Source organism: Rhamphochromis sp. 'chilingali', assembly GCF_963969265.1.
Source record: "Rhamphochromis sp. 'chilingali' genome assembly, chromosome: 4".
NCBI lineage: Eukaryota > Metazoa > Chordata > Actinopteri > Cichliformes > Cichlidae > Rhamphochromis > Rhamphochromis sp. 'chilingali'.
In genome coordinates, this window is record NC_137948.1 from 26,458,706 (window position 1) to 26,480,408 (window position 21,703).

Sequence of the window (21,703 nt, forward strand, 5' to 3'; positions counted from 1 at the left end):
TAAAGCAACAACATTTTAATGAGCAAGTGCATGACAAAAAGGGAACAATGTTGTATATAAAAGTCACAGAAGAGCAAAAGCTCATCTCCATGATTCCCTGCACAAAGGCTTAGGGATACAGCTTTCCACAACCTCAGGATTTATTTATTTATTAGATCTTGCATCTACTTGGGTAAAGGGAAACTAACCATACTCCTTGTTTCTTAACTTAGCTCCCATTTCCATCAAGTGGTGGGCTAAAGTACTGCAGGGCATCTGTTGTGGGAGCTTTTTTTAAACTAGAAAACTTTGTTAGCTGTGCACACACACATTTCAGAATACTGGAGAACTGTGTGAGTCAGACTGGTGTGTATTGCATCAGATTTTCCCTCTAAACAAACTGACTTCATTTCATATTTTAAGTTTCGTGTTAACCGTTAAGTCAACGTCTGAGTCATGTACACATAAAGATTTCACTATTTCAATATTTACAGCATCCGTGGATGTTGCTACGGTAACGTGTGAGGAGCGGTGTCACGAACAGGACTTCCTTTTTGTTCTCTTAACACATCTTAAGAAAGAGGAAGTGGCAAACACCGTTATACACTCACACCATTTTTAATCCACCAAACACATGCTGTTTATCTGAGTTTCACACACGCGGAAACCATTTTCTTTAACACATCATAACAGGAAAGGCGCTGGTGTGAAAAATTCAAAGTGAATTATTGGTACAATATCAAAAAACCGTTGTTGAAGTTGTGAGTAAAATCTGGGTTTCCTATTGTGACAAGTCAAATATTGTGAAAAAGATCGTTTGTTCTTACCTTTCTGCTCCTCCTGTGCTTCGGGTTTAACTTCATCTGCGCCTCCTGGCTTTGCCTCCAGTTCTTCTGGCTCTTTCGCAGTAGTTTCTGTACTTTCGAAGGTTTTCAGACCTGAAAAATATTCAGACAGGAAAAATGTTTATTTATTCAGATGGAGGAACCTGGTTCAAAAAACAGAACGATGTTATATTTAAGGCGACACATTGTCTCCAGCCAATAACTGACCATTTTGAGGTGCGGTATCAACAGGCTCCACGGTGCTGAGAGGGATGTTGACTTCATCTTGTCTGGAGGAAAAATCAACTGAGTAGCGCTGAGGAGATCCAGAACACAGGGGAACGCATTAGTGCCTTTATTTAAATGTTTTTCTTTACATGCAACACAGATCCCTGGCTTAAACTGAGCAACAAAAGCTGCAGTTATATGACCATGATACCACACATTTTGAAAAAATCTTTGGACCAAACAAGGATATCAGTTCCCCGCACACTCCCAGTCTTTATGAATAAATCGCTGTCTGTACCTACATGTTTAGCAAACAGTATGAAACCCAGTCAAACCATTCTTTGTTGGGTATTGAATGTAGAGCTTCTTTACTTACTCTTCTTCTTTTCTTTGTCACGTAACAGACAAGTAAAAATGCCACAACCACAAGGATGATAATGACTAGAATGATGATACCTGAAGGAGGAAATACAATTCATGTTTAGAGTGAAGCACATCTGCCAACACTGTGGCTATGCACTGTGACCCACAGACCTCCAAGTAAAGACCTACACTCACAGGACACTTCATTAGTTACACTATGCAATCAGTGATGCCTTGATTCTCCGAGGCGTAGATTCAACAGGGTGCTGAGAACATTCCTCAGAAGTTTCTGGTCCATTCTGACATTTATACAAAGCAGGATGGATCCATGCTTTTACAGCATATTGCTGACCCTACCACCAGAACGCCACAGATCAGGTAGCATTTTTCAAATTCAGTTTTCGAGTTTTGTTGAGTTGTGCAAACTGTAACTTCACTTTCCTGTTCTTATACAACAGGAGTGGCACCTGATGGGGCCTCCTGCTGCCGTTGCCCTTCTGCTTCAAGATTTAATGTGTTGTGCATTCAGAGACGCTCTTCTGCACACCTCGTGTCGAGCACAAACTGATAGTTTGAGTTGCTTTTCCCTGCAGTCAATCTATTATCCTCTCCTTCTCCCAGAGTACTGCCGCTCACTAGATATTTTCTGTTTTTCAGATCATTCTATGTAAACCCTAGAGATGGTTGTGTGGGGAAAATCCCACCAGATCAGCAGTTGTCCCAAATACTCAATCCTGCCCCAACAATCACGTGACATTTAAAGTCACTTAAATAAAACTTTCTTCCCATTCTGACGCTCTCTTGTTCATGCACATGCCTAAATGCATTGAGTTGCTGTCATGTGATTGGCTGAGCAGATATTTGATCGATGAGCAGAAGAACAGGTGGACTTAATGAAGTGGCATGTGACTGTAGATTTACACACTAGATTTGACAGAAAAGTTCTAGCCTCTGTGAGGCACAGACATGCTGACGTATGTTTAACTCACCAGTTTTGTCAGAGCCAGCTGTCTTTGGACTGGACGTGGAACCTGTGAGATATACAAGACGCTTGTATGAAATAAAAAACCTGCCAATGAGTTGTCATAAAACGTTAGTCTATCCATAATCCAATCGAAAAACACCCACAGCTGACATTAAGGATATTCATATTCATTTGCACTTTTGTTTCAAGCAATTTCAAGCAACTCTTTCCTCTAGCTCAGGGAAACTCATTTAAGATCAAGGGCCACAAAGATGTCCAGTGGACCAAATTCGTATCTTTGCTAGGCCAATTCTGGCCTCTGGAACTTATGTTTGCCTCCATCATTCTTGTTTTATTCCTGCAGAAAATATCTGGATGTTTAGCTGCAAAACGTGCCTCGATGCAAGCACGCCAGGGTTTATCTGAGGTTTTCCACTAAAAACGGTTGCATGACGAGGCTGTGAGCTAAATGAGGAGAACTGCAAAATCGTGCGAACCTTTTCAATTGGATTGTTGCAACAACTGTTTCATCTGTTTGATCTGCAGATGAAGGGTTTATTACAATCAACACAGTTATTGGCATGCAGAGAGCTATGAATAATCATGCTGATTTTGGTAATGTAAGAAATCAGTCCCAGCTTACTCTTCGGGAATGTGCCTTTTGTGGTTTGAGATGCCACAGGACCACCCGGTGCAGGTGTGGTTTGAGGTTTTGTGGTCCTTTTAGTTTCAGTGACAGTCTGACTGCTGGGCTTTGCTCTACCTGTAGTAGCAACACTTATTGCGCTGTTTCCTACAACAAAACAATCAAAACATTTTTTTTATGTTAAGAAAAATAAGAAACTGTGAAGTTTGGACCATTTACAAGGGTTAAAATATCTGAAAGAACTGCTTTACAGTATAGGCTTTATTGTAAAAGGAGTTCAGATAATAGCTCTCACCAGAAGATTCAGTGCTGACGTTCATTTCAGTACTTGAGTTGCTTGTCTTGATGGTAGTTTGATCATAATTGATGGTCGTGTTCATTGTGCTGGTGTTGGTAATGAAGGTGGTGGTGTTGGTGATGAAGGTGCTGGTGGTGTTGGTGATGGAGGTGATAAGATCTGTCTCAAGTATTGTTTTGTTTGCTATGGCGGTCCCCACAACCAAACCTACACAAAAAATAAATATAATGTTCTAATAGGTCAAAACAATATATCAAACCTGATTACCTTATCATTAAATTCAGTTTCAGCATACCTTTTTTGGCCTTTCTATGCATTTCCTCTTGTCTTTCCCCAGTTCCTTTTACCCAACACGCATTAGACCCACTGTTTCAGAGTGCCTTATCATTTAACACAGTATGAAACTCACAGGTAGTACAATACACACCTATAAAACGTCCACTTTCAGCTCATAATCTTAAAAAAATACGACATATATATAGCAAGAAAATAACTTTAATACAATGTATTAACAACTTGGGAAATTACTCCCCAGATGTTACAAAAACTTTCATTTCTACACATTTCTACAGCCATATGTGAAATCGTGCACAAAAGCACTACAGCAGGATATAAGACCTAGTTCCCATTATATAAAACACACGCAGCCTTATTGAACTGAATCTTCCTGTGTGTTAAGGCAGCGTGCCTGAGAACCTTTTTATGCACACAGTGGTTTAAGTGCAACGTACAACACTCTCACATTTAATCTGCGAAAACAATGTTCTGTCAGATTATGTGATTTTATTAAATTCACATTGTAAAAATTACGATCTGAACCCAGATGGAAGAATTTCTATTGAGGGACACACCCCATTCTCATTCACACACACACACACACACACACACACACACACACACACACACACACACACACACACACACACACACACACATTTATATATATATATATATATATATATAATATCTGTATGTATAATATAATATAATATAAACAGTCTTACCCAGCATAAAGAAGAAACTTGATGGCATTGTAAGTCTGTTGGATGGCAGCAGCAGCTGGAAAAGCCAAACAGAAATAAATATAAAGTATCCGTATTTATATGCCTCCTGTCTAAAGGTTCTGCTTTCATATGCAGCGGTTCTTCCTTAATGCTTCAGAGCATTGCATGCCTGTACAGAAAAAAGAGGATCAACCAAAACTCTGACCACATTACTTGAGATAGCGGCGTTGCTCAAACGCCGTAGACGAGAAGAAACGTTGTTGCTCTGTTGCTTCAGAGGCGACTCTCTTTGCAGACCTGCTGCCACAAAACTCTGTTTGTTCCCCATAAACCTAAAGCTGTGAACAACAAAGCAGAGTGACACCTGTTGCCGACTGTGAGCGAACATCTCACTTCAGATTCACCTCTTTAGACCTGGGAACTTATGTTTCGGTGTATTTTCTCCAAGCAGTTAACACCTGCATGTGTTATTCTGGGGAAACTGTGTGTTTCTAAATATAAGCCTTTTCACCAATTGTTCATTATTGTCACTTCTGGCTTATGCTCACTAGATGTCACTGTGACTAAGGGGATAATGCAGGAAAAAGGTGCATCTTTTCTGATGGAAGCTTAATTATGTAGTAAAAGGGCATACAAAATGCATGAATAAAAAAAAAAAGTTAGGTTTTTCCTGCAGTTTGTCAAGGGGGTAAAGGCATGTTTGTGGTAATAGCAGAGTCCAGTGGTCTGACAGTGATGTTTTTGATTATAGTGAGAGTGGAAGATTGGGTTATTTGCTGATTAAGAGAGATGAAAGATTGATTTTGCACTTTAACATTGTCCTATGTTAATGTCTTTGAGGTTTTCGGACTGTTGGTGACTTAAAACTTAACGTTTGAATCTCCACGAGCCTCGATCTCCACGAGCTCCAGGAAGCTCGTGACTGTATTTGTTGCCATTCGTCATACAACCAGATGACAACCCATACCATCACCGAAAGCAATCTTTTCTTTCTGTATTGCCACCATGTTTTTGGTTGCTTCTGAATGTGTGCGCTATTGTGCAAGTGCGTGAGCCTGACTTGCCTTGTGTTGCGAAGGCGCATGTGTGCTCAGCCTTGTGGGTTCATTTATTACTGTTTATTTCCCCCCATGCCAGCGGTAATCAGCAGCAGGATTAGCGTTAACTGCCACCCAGTCACTGGCAGGCTCCACGTGGGCCGCTGCGCCCCCCTCCCCCTCCCGTCGACCAGGTCTCTTCTGGACCCACTAATCCTGCAGAAAAACCCATGTCTGGCTTCCTCTCTGGGCCACCTATCGCCACATCACAGAGCCCAGGCAACAGCATCAGTCCCGGCCTAGTGGATGAGCTAATCGCGGAGAGGAGAGGAGGAGAGGAGAGGGCATGTGTGTGTGAGAGACACGGAGAGGGGAGAGAGCTGGACCACCCACCCAGAGGATTCAGAGGCACAGGATTCACAGCCCATTCTGTTGACCTGCCACACCGCCCCAGCTCTGGGCAAGGCCCTCCCCAATTGTTCCGCCTGCTAACATGAGGACGGGGGTTAGAGGAGGGGGGGGTGGATGAGCAGTAAACAGTGGGCTGAGCTTCTCTCCTTCAGCGCACAAAGGGGCTGAATTGTGTCGGACTGGAGCACTTTTTAGAGTGGCCCTGCCATGGGGCCTGAATGAAACATCTGTGGAGGCTGAGCCCGAGGGAGAAAATGCTATTTTGCTGTTCAACCACACTGACAACCTGTTTTCTCTTTCTTGCCCCCCCCACACACACACACACACACACACACACCACCACCACCTCCCCTCACTGTTATTTCTCCCTTGGCCTTGTAAAACTATTCATACTGTATACTCGCATTTGCCAAGCAAGTTACAGAGAAGTAACAGTACACGAGAAAGAGAGCGTGAGCGGTGGCCCGAAGGTTTGGTTGGACATGAAGTCAATTCTTTTTTTCTTTTTCTTTTTTTTGCAGTTTTCTTATATGTTTTTGATGCAGGACGTGATGTCCTTTTTTGTATGGAATTATATTTTACTTAAAAAAAAAACCCCAACAACATAAAAAAAGGACAGCAGCTTCTGTCTATGAGTTGTAGCATACCTTTGTGTGTGACTGGAGGTTCTCCATCTAATATTACCTTGTAATACACTTGAGGTGACTGTTGTTGTGCAATATAGATATTAAAAAAGACAACTTAAAGAATTTCCTCTCATAAATATGGTGACTAAAGTAACGCATGGAGGATATTTGCTCTCCTCAAAAAATGCTGCAAGTACATGCATCCATCAGCATCACCTCTGCAAGGCCTCCTCCCCTGACGGAGATCCCCCCACAGTCCACCCCGCCTCCCCTGACACACACACACACTCTGCTTGGGTTCCCCACAGTCCAGCTCCACCATGTGAAGCTCAAAGAGAGAGACCACTGAGACATTTCAGTTTAATTGAAGGGGAAACAAAGATCCCCGCTTATTTCCTGGTCACCCATTTTCTTTAATCAATTTCCTCTCTTTGGTCCTATATCATCTGTAATTACTTTCCCTTTCCCGCCCCTTGTGGGTTCCTCTTGCAGCAAAAGGTCTACACACACACACACACACACACACACACACACACACACACACACACACACACACACACACACACACACACTTATTGCTAACCCCCTACCGTAAGCAGGCAATACCTTCAGCATCAATACTCGTTGCCCCCCTTTGGCTGCTCCAGCCTGAACAATGAAGAAGGCCCACTGGCTCCAGAACCCCACTAAGCAACCCCTGACCCTGCCCACCTACTCTACTAAACGACAACACACACACACACACACACACACACACATACACACACACACACTGAGGTTCATGTGGCATGTACTCTCATACTGAAGTCGCAGACATTGTCTCACACACACACAAGTCACACGAGCCTGAAGTGAATGGAGCGAGGGAGAGGGCGAGGGGGGTGGGGGTAGGTTTGGGAGGGGTTAGGCCCACTTTAAATACCAGCTCAGCTTGTAATCGCTGGAGTTTGAACTTAGAAGACTTCTTATGCTAAGAGGTCAAGAAGCCAGAACACTCATTCGCTCCTTTCTTTCTTCCCTGCTGCCCTCTGTCAGTCATCTCACTCAAAGGGTCTCGCTGAGCCGTTTAACCGGTTACATACAGTTACACCAGCGCCGAAACCCTCAGGAAACCGTCGGCATGGCGATTTCAACAAGAGCACACGAGACGTGAGACAAATTCATCGTGGCAAAAGCTCGGCTACCTCCTGAGCTCGAGCACCACAAAGTGAATCTTCTGCCAAATGGAAATTTTCAGGGAGCACTGAGCTCTGTTTGTGAAGAGTTACCAGAGGAATTCGTTAAATGTAAGACTTCCACGCCAACCGGGAATATGAAGACAATGCCTGTAAATGTATCCATCTAGTGTTGCAACAGCTGCTTACCTCGGGACATTTTGTTTACATCTGGTAGAGGGTGGATAAAAATGCCCTCCAAATTATACACCTTTATTGGACTTCACGTTTCCCAAATATGACCACCCAGAGAACATAGCCCATACCACCCACACACTATTGGGTGGATTTATCACTCAGCTGATGAATGAAAGCAGCTTACAGTATTGGCATTGTTGCCTTGTTTGATGGGGAAGTGAAACATCAGAAACACCTATATAAATAGGCATTAGGCATTTGAAAGGAAAAGGTGTTGTCTGCCAGCAACAATTGCAGTGTAACTGCCAAATAAGGTTCTAGTGCAATATTGTAATAAAGAAAAAAGAGCTGAGGTGGAAATGTTAGTGTGTGGTACAGGCAGGTCTAATACAGGCTTCCAGTTAGTAAGCAGCATCATAGGATTATACAGATAAGGGGTAAACGGTGCCAGCCAGAGGATATGAATGCCACCATGGCTGATTAATATTTTCACACTGTGTGTGTGTGTTTTAAATAAGTATAAGAGCTTGTGAGGTGCTAACGGAAAAAAAGACTTTAAATTAAACCTTTCCCTCACTCTGCCATTCTCTTTCCTCTCCAAAAGTTAACCCTTTATTAGTGAATGGAGGCAGAAACAAACCATACCTAATGTCAGATACGCGAGCGGGCATGGTTAGTTCAGGTAACTACTGGACCTGACCAATGATGTGTTTAAGTGTCTGTTGTCCTGTCTACCTCCTTTATCCCCACTTGATTGTAGCAGATGGCTGCCCCTCCCTGAGCCATTTTCCGCTGGATGTTTCTTCCTGTTAAACGTACGTTTTTCCTTTCCACTGTTGCCAAGTGCTTACTCATAGGGAGTCCCCTCATTGTTGGGTTTTTCTCTCTATTATTGGAGGTAGCTTACAATATAAAGCACCTTGAGGAGACTGATATTGTGTTTTGCGCTATATAAATAAACCTGAATTCAACTGAATTCAATTGAAAGATTCTCTTATATTTAGATCTGACATGGTGCTGTGATTTATGAATGTATTAGCTTCTTTTCATTCATTTCATCTGGTTTAAAAGTTTGAATGCCTCCAGTGCATCTGAGAATGTGAAAAGAACTTGTGGTGTAGATTCAGGGACAACTGTAATATAAGGCTAATGCCTACTCACATAGTAATTCCCATTCACTTTTAAAACTACATTCCAGCACTATGTCTAACTTCTGATGGATTTCAATATTTGAAAACACACAGTGAACAGACATTTTATTACTTGCACCTTGCTAGAACCGGATTGGACCAGTTTTGCATTTAAAACTGCCTTAAATCTTGGCGGCACAGCTTCAACAAGGTGCTGGAAGCATTCCTCACAGATTTTGAAGGTTTGACGTGTTGTGCCTTCAGAGACACTCCTCTGCATGCTTTGGTGGTGATGAGTGGTTATTTGAGTTACTGTTGCCTTCCTATCAGCTCGAAGCAGTCTGGCCATTCTCCCCTGACCTCTGACATCAGTAAGGCATTTCCGCCCCAGAGAATTGCCATTCGCTGGATGGTTTCTCTTTTTTGGACCATTGTGTGTAAAACCTTGAGATGGTTTTGTGGGGAAAATCTCAGCCGATCAGCTTTTTCTAGACCAGTCCATCAAGTGCCAACAACCATGTCATGTTCAGCGCCGCTTAAATCAATTTTCTTCCTCATTTTGATGCTCAGTTTGAACTTCAGCAGGTCAGCTTGACCATGTCTGCGTATCTAAAGGCAATGAGGTGCTGCCATGTGATTGGATATTGGATTAGATATTTGTGTTAAAGCGCAGTGGAACTGGTGTGCCTAATTCAGTGATTGTAAATGAAAAACCCAGAGCACTAAAATAAATTTTGAGTTATTCATTAGACATCAGGACTTGTAATAATAAACTTATACACACTGAACACGTCATGGGTAGGTGTGATGAGTTCTTCTTCATATAGACTCTTTGATTTGGCATTTTTAATTAATGCAACTGAAGAATTTTTTGTCAACCTTGGCAACAGCTGGTGATATTTGTCTTTTTAACCATGTGGCAGGCATGTGGCCTTTACTGATGACTGTTTATCTTGAGGAAGGACATGGTTCTTCGAACAGCACCCTTACAGAGAATAGGAGCAGTTGTGCTGCTGTTGTGTCAGAAACATATTCAGATATGATCGTCCCCCTCCATTAGCTACACAGTTATCCCTCCTTACTGTGAATCCATTCAAGCTACAGACGTTGTACTACCCTTAACCTCTGACATCTGAAATATGTCAGAATAATTCTCAGCTTACGTGTGGCCTGAAAGGTCAATAAAATGTTAATATTCTCGAAAAATATGTTTTCCTGCAGAGCCTAAGCCTTAATTGCGTAGATCTGTTCCCCACTTGTGCCCCATCATTTACTCCTCTGTCATCTTTCTTTCAGACTTTCCTAGAGAGGCCCCTTCTACTCATGTTGAAAAAGTGGTGTTTATGAATATTAATTGCTTCATGCATCATTTTTTTCTTACTCACCCACTGACTCACGTAAGGATATCTTATGTACTGCATATGTAGATAAATGGTCTTCTGATTTATGCATTTTGACTGCATTTCTTTCATTTTTTTGGTCTTGTTTGTGCATGCGTGCATTTACACACGTGCACAACTGCAGGACGCGTGATCTGTTGATGGGTCTCTGTGAGTTTGTTGAGCCCATGTGAAAAGGAGGTTTAATTCCCTCTTGTTGGTGTGATGATCGAAAGATTGAGGCCGTGTTGTGTGTCTTAGACACTAGGGAGAGAGTTTGAACAAGCGCAAATCACCACTGATACACACGTACAAACACACGTACAAACACACGTACAAACACATACAAACACACGTACAAACACATACAAACACACGTACAAACACACGTACAAACACATACAAACACACGTACAAACACATACAAACACACGTACAAACACACGTACAAACACACGTACAAACACACGTACAAACACATACAAACACACGTACAAACACACGTGACGCGCTTCTGATTTTGGCCTTCATGTGCGAGATTAAAGAAAGACGCCAGCTGAAGGACCAGGACCAATTCCTGGAGTGTTTTCCAAGAGTTTAATGTGCAAATGATAATGGTTCATCCAAACCGTGTGTGTGGTCAGGAGGCGACACACACACACGTACAATGACGGGCCTGCCCACACACATACTCTACTCATACAGACACGCAGCACACATTGACTCTGTGATTGGAAGCCTTTGGTCTTCATCAGGTCAATCAGTGGAACCGTGAGACCTGGAGGCTGGATGTCCTTCTGTTTCCAGACTTCAGTGTGGCCTGTTCCAGTAACTCCTGAGCAAATACAGATCATAAGGATGTGTGTGTTCCTGTGTGTTAGTGTTAGCATGTGTGAGAAAGATAAAGAATCGCATTAGTAGTAGTAGTACAAGGAGGAGCTGGGAACTTGCTCTGTGTGGGGTACGAAATCAAAATGAGGGGGTATGACCTCATTTTCATTTACCGTAACACACATTATCCATCCAGGTCATTAGTGCAACCATCAGCTCTGAGGCGCTTGTAATGCTTATACTTTTAGGTACAAGATGTGTGGTACAGGAGATCAGTAGCTGGGAATATACTTCGGATAGAGTTTGTTCATGGAAGATGTAAAGATATGTTCGCTGTCGCACTCACACTGAGGCTCCACCTGTGACTGTGTCATGTGCATGCGTGTGTTTGTGTGTATATTATGTGCTTCACACAAACACACACACACTTTAGTGAAGCCCACAACAGAAGGTGAGCAGATGTGCTGCTGGCCACAAGCAAAGGCTGGTCTCGCATTCTGAAGTGATAGCTCGCATATGGCACACGGCAGCAATAGTAAAATCTGACATCATTCACATTCTGATATATACAAAAGGAGAAGGGAGACAGACTGCAAACCTATTTAGCACGAAAGGAATATTCATGAACGTTAAGAAAGCGTACTCTCTGATAAGGAAAACGTATAATCACGGCGTTCCACTTCGCTGCCGGTTTGTGTGACAGCTGGTGACCGATTTTGTTTGTGTTGAGGTTTTTCTAAAAATACATGTTTAGCCTGAATTCAGGAGCCCATCAATTGGAAGACCATCGTCTCCTTCCTCAACATGAAGATTAACACAATTGTGTCCCAACACACACACACGCACAATTCAAAAACTCTCATTCTTGGCGTGCCCATGTTTTAATAATGTGCAAATAACCTTTTCATGTTTGCTCATGTTCGCATAAACAAAATAGCTCGAGTACTTCCTTTATGTTTAAGTCACACTGGAGAAAAAAACAGGAAAACAGAAAGAGAAGAAATTTTCCACATTTGCAAGTAGCTGCGGTGACCAACTGATCGCCCAGAGGAGCGTGCAACATCCTGAAACTCTGAGCTACCGCTCTCGATTGCAAGCCAACTGCTGGTCTCCAAACTATAGAAGTAGAGCCTGTTATCACTCTCAGACAGATCGGGGAAGATCTAATAATAATTGTCTTGTGTTTCAGGTTGACAAGATGTTGCAATCAAGCACCAATTAGTGAAACAAGTCTCTTTAGAATAGTGGACTCGACTCAACTTGCTGTGTTCTGGTTATATACCGGTTGATGAGCACCTATGTCAAGTTGTAGTTGAATTGCCCTCCTGCAGAAACAACATCATTGTTTATGATTCTTTTACCAGATCAGTGATGTTCTTGCTAGACTTGCTGGACACCAATCACATGTCGCTGTATGAATATTACAAACTGATTGTACGTAATTGTCAACCTAATCCCATTCATTTACAAACTCCTAGCAGACTCACTATATGTTATTGCCATTTTATAGCCATCTTGATGCAAAGTTACTTTTAAGACAGCAGCTGATTGTGAGTGCGGACAGGCCTAATAACGAAATCGTGAGTTCACCGCACAAGGTCCAAATAATTTTACTCATGCTGGGGTCTCCAGCCACTGTTTTTCCAAATGTGACTGTAGCATTAAAGAGAATCTGAAGCTTCATTTGAATGAAGTCATGCTTTGAGTCAGGTGTTATCAAAATGCCATATCGGTAAAAGTTTTTTTATATTAGCCATCTTTGTTGTGTTATTCTGATATGTGCAGAGTACACTGGAAGCAGTTTTTGTAAACAGATATCTGAATGTGAACATGCAGAATCAAAAATTCTTGCACTATATCATTATTATATTACCTGTTCTCTGCACATCTTGGATAGTCAGTGGGTTTCCTATGCTATCACTAAAGTAACCCTTTCTGTTAATGTCTGCACTAAAAATAATTTCAATTTCTAAACCACAAAACACAAAGCAGTGTTGTTAGACATTATAACCAATCAAATAACAAAATCAAATAAGATTAAGTCAAACTTATTCTAACCTGTGTGCCCGCTTTTTCCTTCGTGCCACGTTCCCATTTATCTTTAAAAGGACTACATTTACCTCAAAGTGAATTGTTGAGACGATAATGTTGTTGTTGTAAGAGAGAAACCTGGCTGCTAAAGCAAAAAAAAAAAAAGCTGAGGTTTGACGTTAATTTGAATAAAAAGAGGGAAGCGAGCGAAAGACAAGGACCACCTGATCTGTCAGCTCGTGGTTGCCAGAGTTGTTGGACAACTATCCACAAGTGGGACGCTGCCAAGAGTGCAGAAAGTAAGTAGAAGCGAGCAAGTGACGGCATCCACCAACGTCCTGCTAGTGATGCGAGAGCTCAAAAGCTTAACGTTCTGTTTAAATAAGGGTTGTTTTTTAGTTTTTTAAAGAATGCTGATTAACTAGTAAAAAAAAACTTTTCGTGTTGTTGTTAGGGTCAGTTGGAAAATTGTTTGCAGATTAAAACCACATTTGGTTAACAAAACAGAAATTTTAGATTCATGCAGAAACTATTCATTCACACAGTTTAAACACAGATACATGTTCTTCAGCGCGTTGTTGCATAATAAGCTGAGATCCTTTTACACAAAGCAACAACTCAAAAATATGTTGGGTGGGACTTTTCTTCTTTGTGATAGAAAGTGCATAAAAATATAAAGTGCTGCGTTTATGTATTTTTTTAATCTTGCGAGGAGCAAGATTGATGCCATCAAAGTGATGCCATCTTTCCGAGTAGATACCTAACACCACGGAGCGTGAGTCTCCCCCCACCCCCCTTATATTCCACCAACAAACAGCTCTGAGTGAATTCAGGCCAAATGGTCTCAAAGATGATGAATGCAGGAAAAATACCCCTGGCTTCAGCTAAACTTGGGATTGCCCTGTTTCCTAAGAAAACCACAAATGTGGCAGATTAAAGCTATACCACACCAAGCCTGCCAATACCAACTAGCTTCATCTGCCATTTAAAGCCTTCTAATCCATCATTAGCAGGAAGCCAGGCCTAACCTTGCCACAAGCTTTTCTGTGCGCTGGAGTGCAACCACGAAATCTGCTCTGACTCGCTGCTGCCAGGTTCAGTAAACTGTAATCTCCCGCATACGAGCGAACTGGAAATCGTCTCGCTTCCTTACAAAAGCGCGGCCCTGTCACCGCCTTGTGAAACTTGTTTATCTGATTTTGAGTTCTTTCAGTAAAAATGATTTTTTATTGAAAGTGTCCCCGCTTGTTTATCGCACCCTCGAAACTTCCTTTTGATCCGTTCCCAAAACAAGAGCCTGCAACGAGGGCGCGGTGTCAGCCTTACAGTAAATGACCGACCCAGTTTCCCTCATTCCATGACACACGGCGCAGCCAGTAATGACCTCGGGGAGGGTCGGGTTGGAAATGGGGGTGAAGTGGAAGCAGAGCAGAGTGTCCAGCAATGCATCACCGATGTTCTGTGTGCTTTCATCTCCTGCTGATAAGTGCCATACCTAATCAGGTTAAAGCAGCACATGCCGCAGAAAGAAAGGAAATTCCGGCCAAAACGGTAACGTATTTGTTCCGCTCTCATGCGTCGCATTCCTCTGGCTAATTAAGAGTATATATCTGACCCTGGAGAGAAAACGTCCACATTAGTCCGACCAGTCAGTCGGTGTGGTCCATCTGCACTCTCTCTTTCGCTCTCCTTGCCCCCCCACTCTTCCCTCTCCCTCTAATTTGGCACACAGATGACAAAAAACGTAGGGGAGTTCTCAGTAGGTTTCTTTCTTTCTTCTGCGGCTCCCCTCCCTTTATGTTCTCCAGTATTAGGCCCCATCATTACTGACAGGCTATCAGTTGTTCTCATACCAGATTATCTACTGCCAATGACCTCCGGGTCATGGCTCCGTGCTCTCTGCCACTTTCTCTCTTTGCTTTGGCTTTGTCTGGCCACAGATACACTTCAGCGAGTTTTAAGGCTTTGCTGACTCCAAATCAGAGATGCTGCTGATCATCACACCTCTCTGAGCTTCGCTGTTTGAATTGAATACAGTAATTTCAGTTAAACTGCAATGAGTTTATTAAATACAGAGAATATTAGACAGTCTCTTCTGGAAGGGGGAATTCCTGTTGTTGCACAAGGTTGCTCACATGGAAAGTGACAGCTGAGAGTGAAATAAAAACAATGTAGACTAAATGCAGACACAGTTTCAGGTTGTCTTGATGTTACATTCACAGATGGAGGAGATTTTAGGAGATCTTTAAAAACAACATCAAAAATGACATTAGTCAGCTGGGTTAATTTTAGCTTAATTTTGTCCCTAATCCTGCACCGTAGATGAGAGAGACTGATGACACTATGATGACTGTGACTTAGCAGCAAAAAATGTGGATTCAATGCAGATGGAAGAAGATCGCCTTCGGCTTTGTAAGGCTGTGGCTACACTGAGCATGAAACATACGCAGAGCGTTCATGGAGCAGACGTCTCGGCACTGCGCATAAACTATAATCAGTGATGCTGGCTGCTCAAATTGTGAGCGCAGCAGGTAACTGGATGAGTAGGTTTCCATATTTTTCCCCCGTATCTCTTAAAATTACAGGGATGCAGGAAATGACTGAAGCATCTGCATTTATTTTGCCGCTCTCAGTCCAGCAGCTAGACTACTTACATAGGCCACTAGTCTGAAAATGTTTACTTACCTGGATTGCATCAAACCTGTAAATAACCTCAGATTTCAGAGCACGTTGCTGCAAGTGTGACACAACACTTATGTGTACTGCACATGCTCAGTGAAGATTGAGGTAAAATGTATATTGGGTTTTTTTATGTTTGTCTTTTGTGACCCACAGTTTGGCTTTTTCCAGCGTTCTTACCCAAGTAAGAAATCTTTGGGGAAAAAAAGTAAGTACACCCTGCTTCCGTAGGAATTAAGAGGGTAAGTTTTAGCAGGTTGCTGGTCTGAAGCATCCAGGTGTGCATTAACACAACGCTGCGATCTTGCCAAGATCTTTCCAAATTCACCCCAAGGTGAATTTGGTCTCACCAAGTTACAAGTTACAGTTCATGACAACATAGGTTTGCAAAGCTGCATCTGAACAAACCAAAAGACCTCTGGGACAATGTGCTTTGGACAGATGATACCAAAGTTGGGATGTTTGGCCACATTTGGTGAAAACCAAATGCAAGTACCTCATACCATTTATCAAGAAGTGATGGTGGAGTGTTGATTTGGGTTTGTTTTGCAGTCACAAGGACCTCTGTATCCTAAAATAATCGAATGGAATGTGCAAACATCTTGAGAAAGTTGAGGGTAAACAGGAATGTTTCCTCTGGATGAGTCCGACTCCACCAAAGGAAAAGGGGAAAGATGCAGAGAAGACAGCGCATGTCCAACAGCTAAAGTTTGGCAAAGTGATCAAAAGCACAGCAGCAAATCTAGAGCAGAATCACTGAAAAAAAAAAGAATCAAGGTGTTGTAATGAGTCCAGACTGTGCAAAAACAAATGATCACAAACCTCAATGAAATGAAGGAATGTTGTGAAACCAACCATTTCCTTCCACTTCAGCGTTGTGGGGGGGCTCCAGCTTATCCCAGCTGTTGTATGGTATCGATACAGAAGAGTGGGCACAAATTCTTCTGCAATGATATGAGAGACTGATAAAGTCATACATGATGATGATTACTTCAAGTTATTGTTGTTAAAAGTGGCTCTACAAGCTGTTGAATCATAGGGTGTACTTAGTTTTTCTCTGCATTCTGGCTTAATGCAGGTTCCATTCACCAAAGACCTGGTAAAGGACGTATAAAACATTAGAACTGACAGAGGGGGGTGCTTTCTTTTTACCATGACTGTGCATTGGCTGCTTGGTTCAAACCCTCATAAACACTGCAGCTTGGTATTCAGCCTGTGAAGCATTATAGGGTTGTGTGTTTGATGGTTTGATGTCTGAAACATAAGGCGTAACAATGAGAGGCAGGTAAACGTTCTCACTGAGGTTTGTTTGTTTTGGGATTTTTTAAAATGGTCTTTTGCATGTTTTGTGTGCAATAAAATATAGAAAACAAGCAAGCATGACATACTATGAATGCCTAAAGCCCGTCTGTATCTGAAAACACGAGCTTTTTTTCCTCTCATAGCTCTTGTGCTTTGTTGATTTCATCAATCTGCAGGCAAAACATGTTGCAACACACATTGAGTCCTGGCTTCCATTTTCAAAGAAAAATTCACTGTCAGCTTCGTGTCATAATCAATTTCTGCAAAAGTTTCCACGCCACACTTCGACAGCTAAATCAAAACAGGCCAAATTACTTGGTAATTTGGCTGCTTCCATCCACAGTCCATGTATTTATAACTGCGCAAACAGACTCACTTTATGTCCCATCAGCTGACGTACGCAGCATGCCACACACATAGCAGCAGGAAGCAGCCCACTGTACTACACTTGAAGTTGTTTACATTACATTGCAGAGAGAGGAAGGTGCATGAAAGGCACATCATGATCCTGACCCATGATCCTGTGCGCAAGTGGATGTCAAGCCACAGTCCACATGTTCCAAACTGGACTGTGGTCAAGGGAAACATTAACAGAGGTTTGGCAGGAAACTTCAAGATTGTGACTGTCTACAGCAGGCAGACAGGCACAGCAGTGTGTGTGTGTGTGTGTGTGTGTGTGTGTGTGTGTGTGTGTGTGCGTAGCACCACCACAAAACCTGTCATAATGTCACCACCTCCTTTCTGTAGCACAGCATTTGCAGGTCATATAGCATGAAATGAAGCTCTTTAACAGCAGATGGGACTAAAGTGTGTGGGAGGGACAAAGGTTTGTAAGGTCAGTGCAGATCAGCACATGCACAGAGGCTGTGATGATCCTCGGTTGCAGATATGGCGTAAAACACCAAAAAAAGCTGCATCGATGTAAGTGTGTCCAGCGAGACATTAGTCAACAAGGAGAGGAGGCCAGAGCTGTGATGATATTGCATTATGAACGCTAGAGTGTAGTCATCCACAAACAGTGCTCACGCACTTCAGACTATAAAGCATCTGAAGACCACATTCATCTGTAACAGCTACCATTTACACCAGGGTGGCTTGCAAAGTCTTTTTTTTTTTCTTTTTTCTAACTCATATTTACTCTGCAGAAGGTAATTAGTGAGTTGATCACAAACCATATTTATTCCCCTGTGGTCAACCACAGCACTCTTTCCACTTTGAAGTGTTTGCTGAGCTAAAACAATATTTAAATGCTTCCAGTAATTAAGACAGGACCTATTCTCAGCTTACTTGTTCTTTTTAATGGCTGGAAATTATGGCCGACTGAAATAAAGTAATTCATATGTACACGTGTGCTATAAATGTACTAGATAGATAGATAGATAGATAGATAGATAGATAGATAGATAGATAGATAGATAGATAGATAGATAGATAGATAGATAGATAGATAGATAGATAGATACCATCTTTGTGGCACTCCAACCCATTTATATTTCTATACTTTTCCTGGTTACCACCAATATGCAGGCTCCTAATAAACAATTGCATAGTATGCACATTTTAAAAAAAGAGTTTAAGGTTTTACACATCGGGATATAATGGAGTAATAAAGAATCGTTTAGTTCTTACCAGGTTCTTAAACACATGTTACACTCTGTTATTGTTTAGCAACAATGATCCAATAGCCTGTACAACCACTTTTAGCAACAGTAACTTGGAGTAATTGTTTCCTGTGTGACTTTATCAGTCTCTCACATTGTTGTGGAGGAATTTTGTTCCATTTTACTTCAAAGCAGTGCTTCAGTTTATTGAGGTTTGGAGGGATGCAGTTATACGCAAATACCCCCCAGCAGGTCAGTGACCAATGACCTGCTGCATGACCCAGTTTCAGACAGATGACCTCACATTTGACTCTGGTGTACAGTGGAGTTTACGGTCAGCTCACTTACTGCAAGGTGCCCAGACCCTGTGAGTGCAAAAACAAATCCAAATCATCACCCCTCCATCACCCCACCGTGCTTCACAGTTGGTGTGAGCTGTTTGTGCTAGCGCAGTGTTTGGTTTTCTCCAATTGAGGAGCTTTGCCAAGGCCAAACATTGCGACTTGGTCTTGTTGGAAGTCTTGTGGTTTGTTCAACTTTGCAAACCTAAGCTGTGCTGCCATGTCCTTTTAAGAAAAACAGAGGCTTTCTACCGGAAACCCTTCCTAGCGAGGCATACTTGTTTAATAATGCAATGTTTTGTATTTTACTGTCATGAATTTTAACATGCTAAATAAGCCCTGTAGAGTGGATTTCTTGGCAAATTTCTCATTTAATATTTAATTATTGTTGCTGTTGTTTAACTGGTTTTGGTCTGCACCAAGTGCTCGGGTCTTGGTCTTTAGAGGCTCAGTGCTCATCAGCTGTTTGCTTCTCTCCCCATTCTGTTGCATGGTTCTGAGAGGGTACTGTACAGTTATCTTTGAAGGGTTTTTCCACAAAACGCAGCTGCAAAAGCAACATAATAAAATATAATAACGAGGAGCTGAAATCACTGTAATGTCAAATTCAGCTGAAAAATCCCAGCATCCAACCCATAACTTCTTCCACATTATTATATTGTCTTCATATTGTCCTTTGATTACCTACTTTAAATAACAGATGCTAAAAGACGAGTGGAGACTTTAATGGAAAATGAATGGATTAGTTTGGCATGAAATAAAATGTGTGCTTCCTTATGGGCTCTTCCCTTCTATGATTGTCTGGACTGTTTGGCTTTTTTTGTGTTTATTATTTGTAAGTTTTATGTATAAGTGGTTTTTTTACCCACTGTTTCACTTACTGTAAGCATAAAACCTAAAACACGCTGCTGTCAGATGAGCAGAAATATACTTATTTCTGGTGCAAATTAAAGTTTACATTTCACCCAAGTGCTGGTTTGCCCACGAGAATGTGCACACACACACACACACACACACACACACACACACACACACACACACACTGGTCAGAGGTCTGTGGTTAGAGGCTTGTTGTAGTCAAACAGCATGATGAAGTGTGTGGAGGCTGAAGAGAAAGAAAAGCACTTCCTGGGCAGCGACGTGTGACGGGAGATATCAGAGAATCGGTGCAGGGTCAACCACTTCTGACAACCACCACACCTCTTGACATCCACCCGAGACCCTGGGAGTTGTGATGAGCGCATATGGGTCAGTGGAGACTTGAGATACATGGACTCATCACTCAAAGAGTGTATGACCGGCATTTATCTTTTGTGTGTGCGAGCCCTTTTATCTCTCTCTTTGCTTGTGTGCATGCTATCTGATTTCTCCAGAAGCAGCACGGGCTACCCAGGTGGTCCCGAGTCATGAGGAGAAGAGTCAGTGCATTCAGACAGTAAGCAGGTAACCCAAACCTTCACACCCCCTGCCTGCAGCTGCTTGGTCTCCTCCCTCAGGAACCCGGGCTTCTTTTACACGCTCGGCCCTTTGTTCCCCTCCCTGCAAAACATTAACACTACAATGACCTCTACAGAGAAACTCGAGTCCATAAAAACCTAATGGAGTAGGATGAAGGAGACAGGAGGAAATGGCTGCTGAACAGAAAAAAGATGCAAAACTTAATCTATATTCGACAAAATGAACCTTCATCATCTGTATCCCTCTATCAGTGGTGAGGCGAGGGGGTAGAGAGGAGGGGACAGTCTTGGTGTGGTAATAATGGTCTGTCATTTTTCATCAACATTCCTGACAATGCATGACCCAGACTGGAGCCAGAACACACACTTGGGGAGGTGACACAGTGCACAGAAATACAGCACTTGGGTCAGAGGGTCGAAGTGAGCCTGCATTTGTATGTGGTGATGTGTGTGTGTGGCTGGGTGGGTGTTTTGGGTGGAGGGTATTGCCCTCAATATCATATCTGGGAGGTTTCAAAAAAAGAGCAGACTGAGGATGGAGATCTTTTATGCCATCAGGGTGTATTTCTTGAGAGAAAGTCAAGCACACGAGCCCTCGAGCTGAGGTCCTCCTGGAGATGATGGCCACGCCACACAAACCCCCACGCCCGAACCTTACTCTTAGCCCCCTTCTCAAATTAGATCCCAGGTCTAATCAGAGACAGCTTGGCGTTGTGGGTGGAAACTAGCCACAAACCTCATCTTCGAATGACTGTTGGTTACTGTTAGAGGCCCCCCTGTTCTGTTGACAGGGCAGGATGTAGCACTATACGAGGCGCTCTCAATTCTCTTGACCACACAATGGAAAATGAGAGAGAGACCACACAACAATGAGTGATTTTCAACACAGCGGCTATCCAAAACCCAGATTCAAAGTGAAAAACATACCAGAATAACGCCAACCAAATTCAGTGCTGCTCAGTGTAATAGCTTTCTTTCTCTTGAATGGCAGGTGAGGACATTAAACAACAAAGAGAAGAAAAAAAGAAAAGGTAGTCTAGCTTTTTCCAAGAATAAAAAAAAAGTTTAAAATGGCCTTGCACTTTTGAATGCGCAATGTTTTCTAGCTCAAGCTGAGGGAATCATGAGGAGTATGTAACTGGTGACAATACAAAAAAAAAAAAAATAGCAATATTAAGCACACATGACATTAAATGTATTTGCTTGTATAGTTTTAAGAA

The 21,703-nt window shown here is 42.3% G+C and overlaps 1 protein-coding gene across 1 annotated transcript in view; it reads right to left on the bottom strand.

The window, feature by feature from the left end:
• LOC308395500 (uncharacterized protein) overlaps positions 1-7,046 on the bottom strand; it is a 28,872-nt gene extending 21,826 nt beyond the window's left edge. The window contains exons 1-9 of the mRNA XM_080880384.1: positions 6,971-7,046; positions 4,520-4,644; positions 4,307-4,361; positions 3,300-3,509; positions 3,002-3,151; positions 2,384-2,425; positions 1,408-1,487; positions 1,032-1,119; positions 807-917 (exon numbers count right to left, since the gene is read on the bottom strand). Coding sequence (XP_080736510.1) covers positions 807-917; positions 1,032-1,119; positions 1,408-1,487; positions 2,384-2,425; positions 3,002-3,151; positions 3,300-3,509; positions 4,307-4,334 — 709 coding nt within the window. The 5' untranslated portion in view covers positions 4,335-4,361; positions 4,520-4,644; positions 6,971-7,046. The remainder of the gene's footprint in view (positions 1-806; positions 918-1,031; positions 1,120-1,407; positions 1,488-2,383; positions 2,426-3,001; positions 3,152-3,299; positions 3,510-4,306; positions 4,362-4,519; positions 4,645-6,970) is intronic.
• Between the last annotated feature and the right edge of the window lie 14,657 nt (positions 7,047-21,703).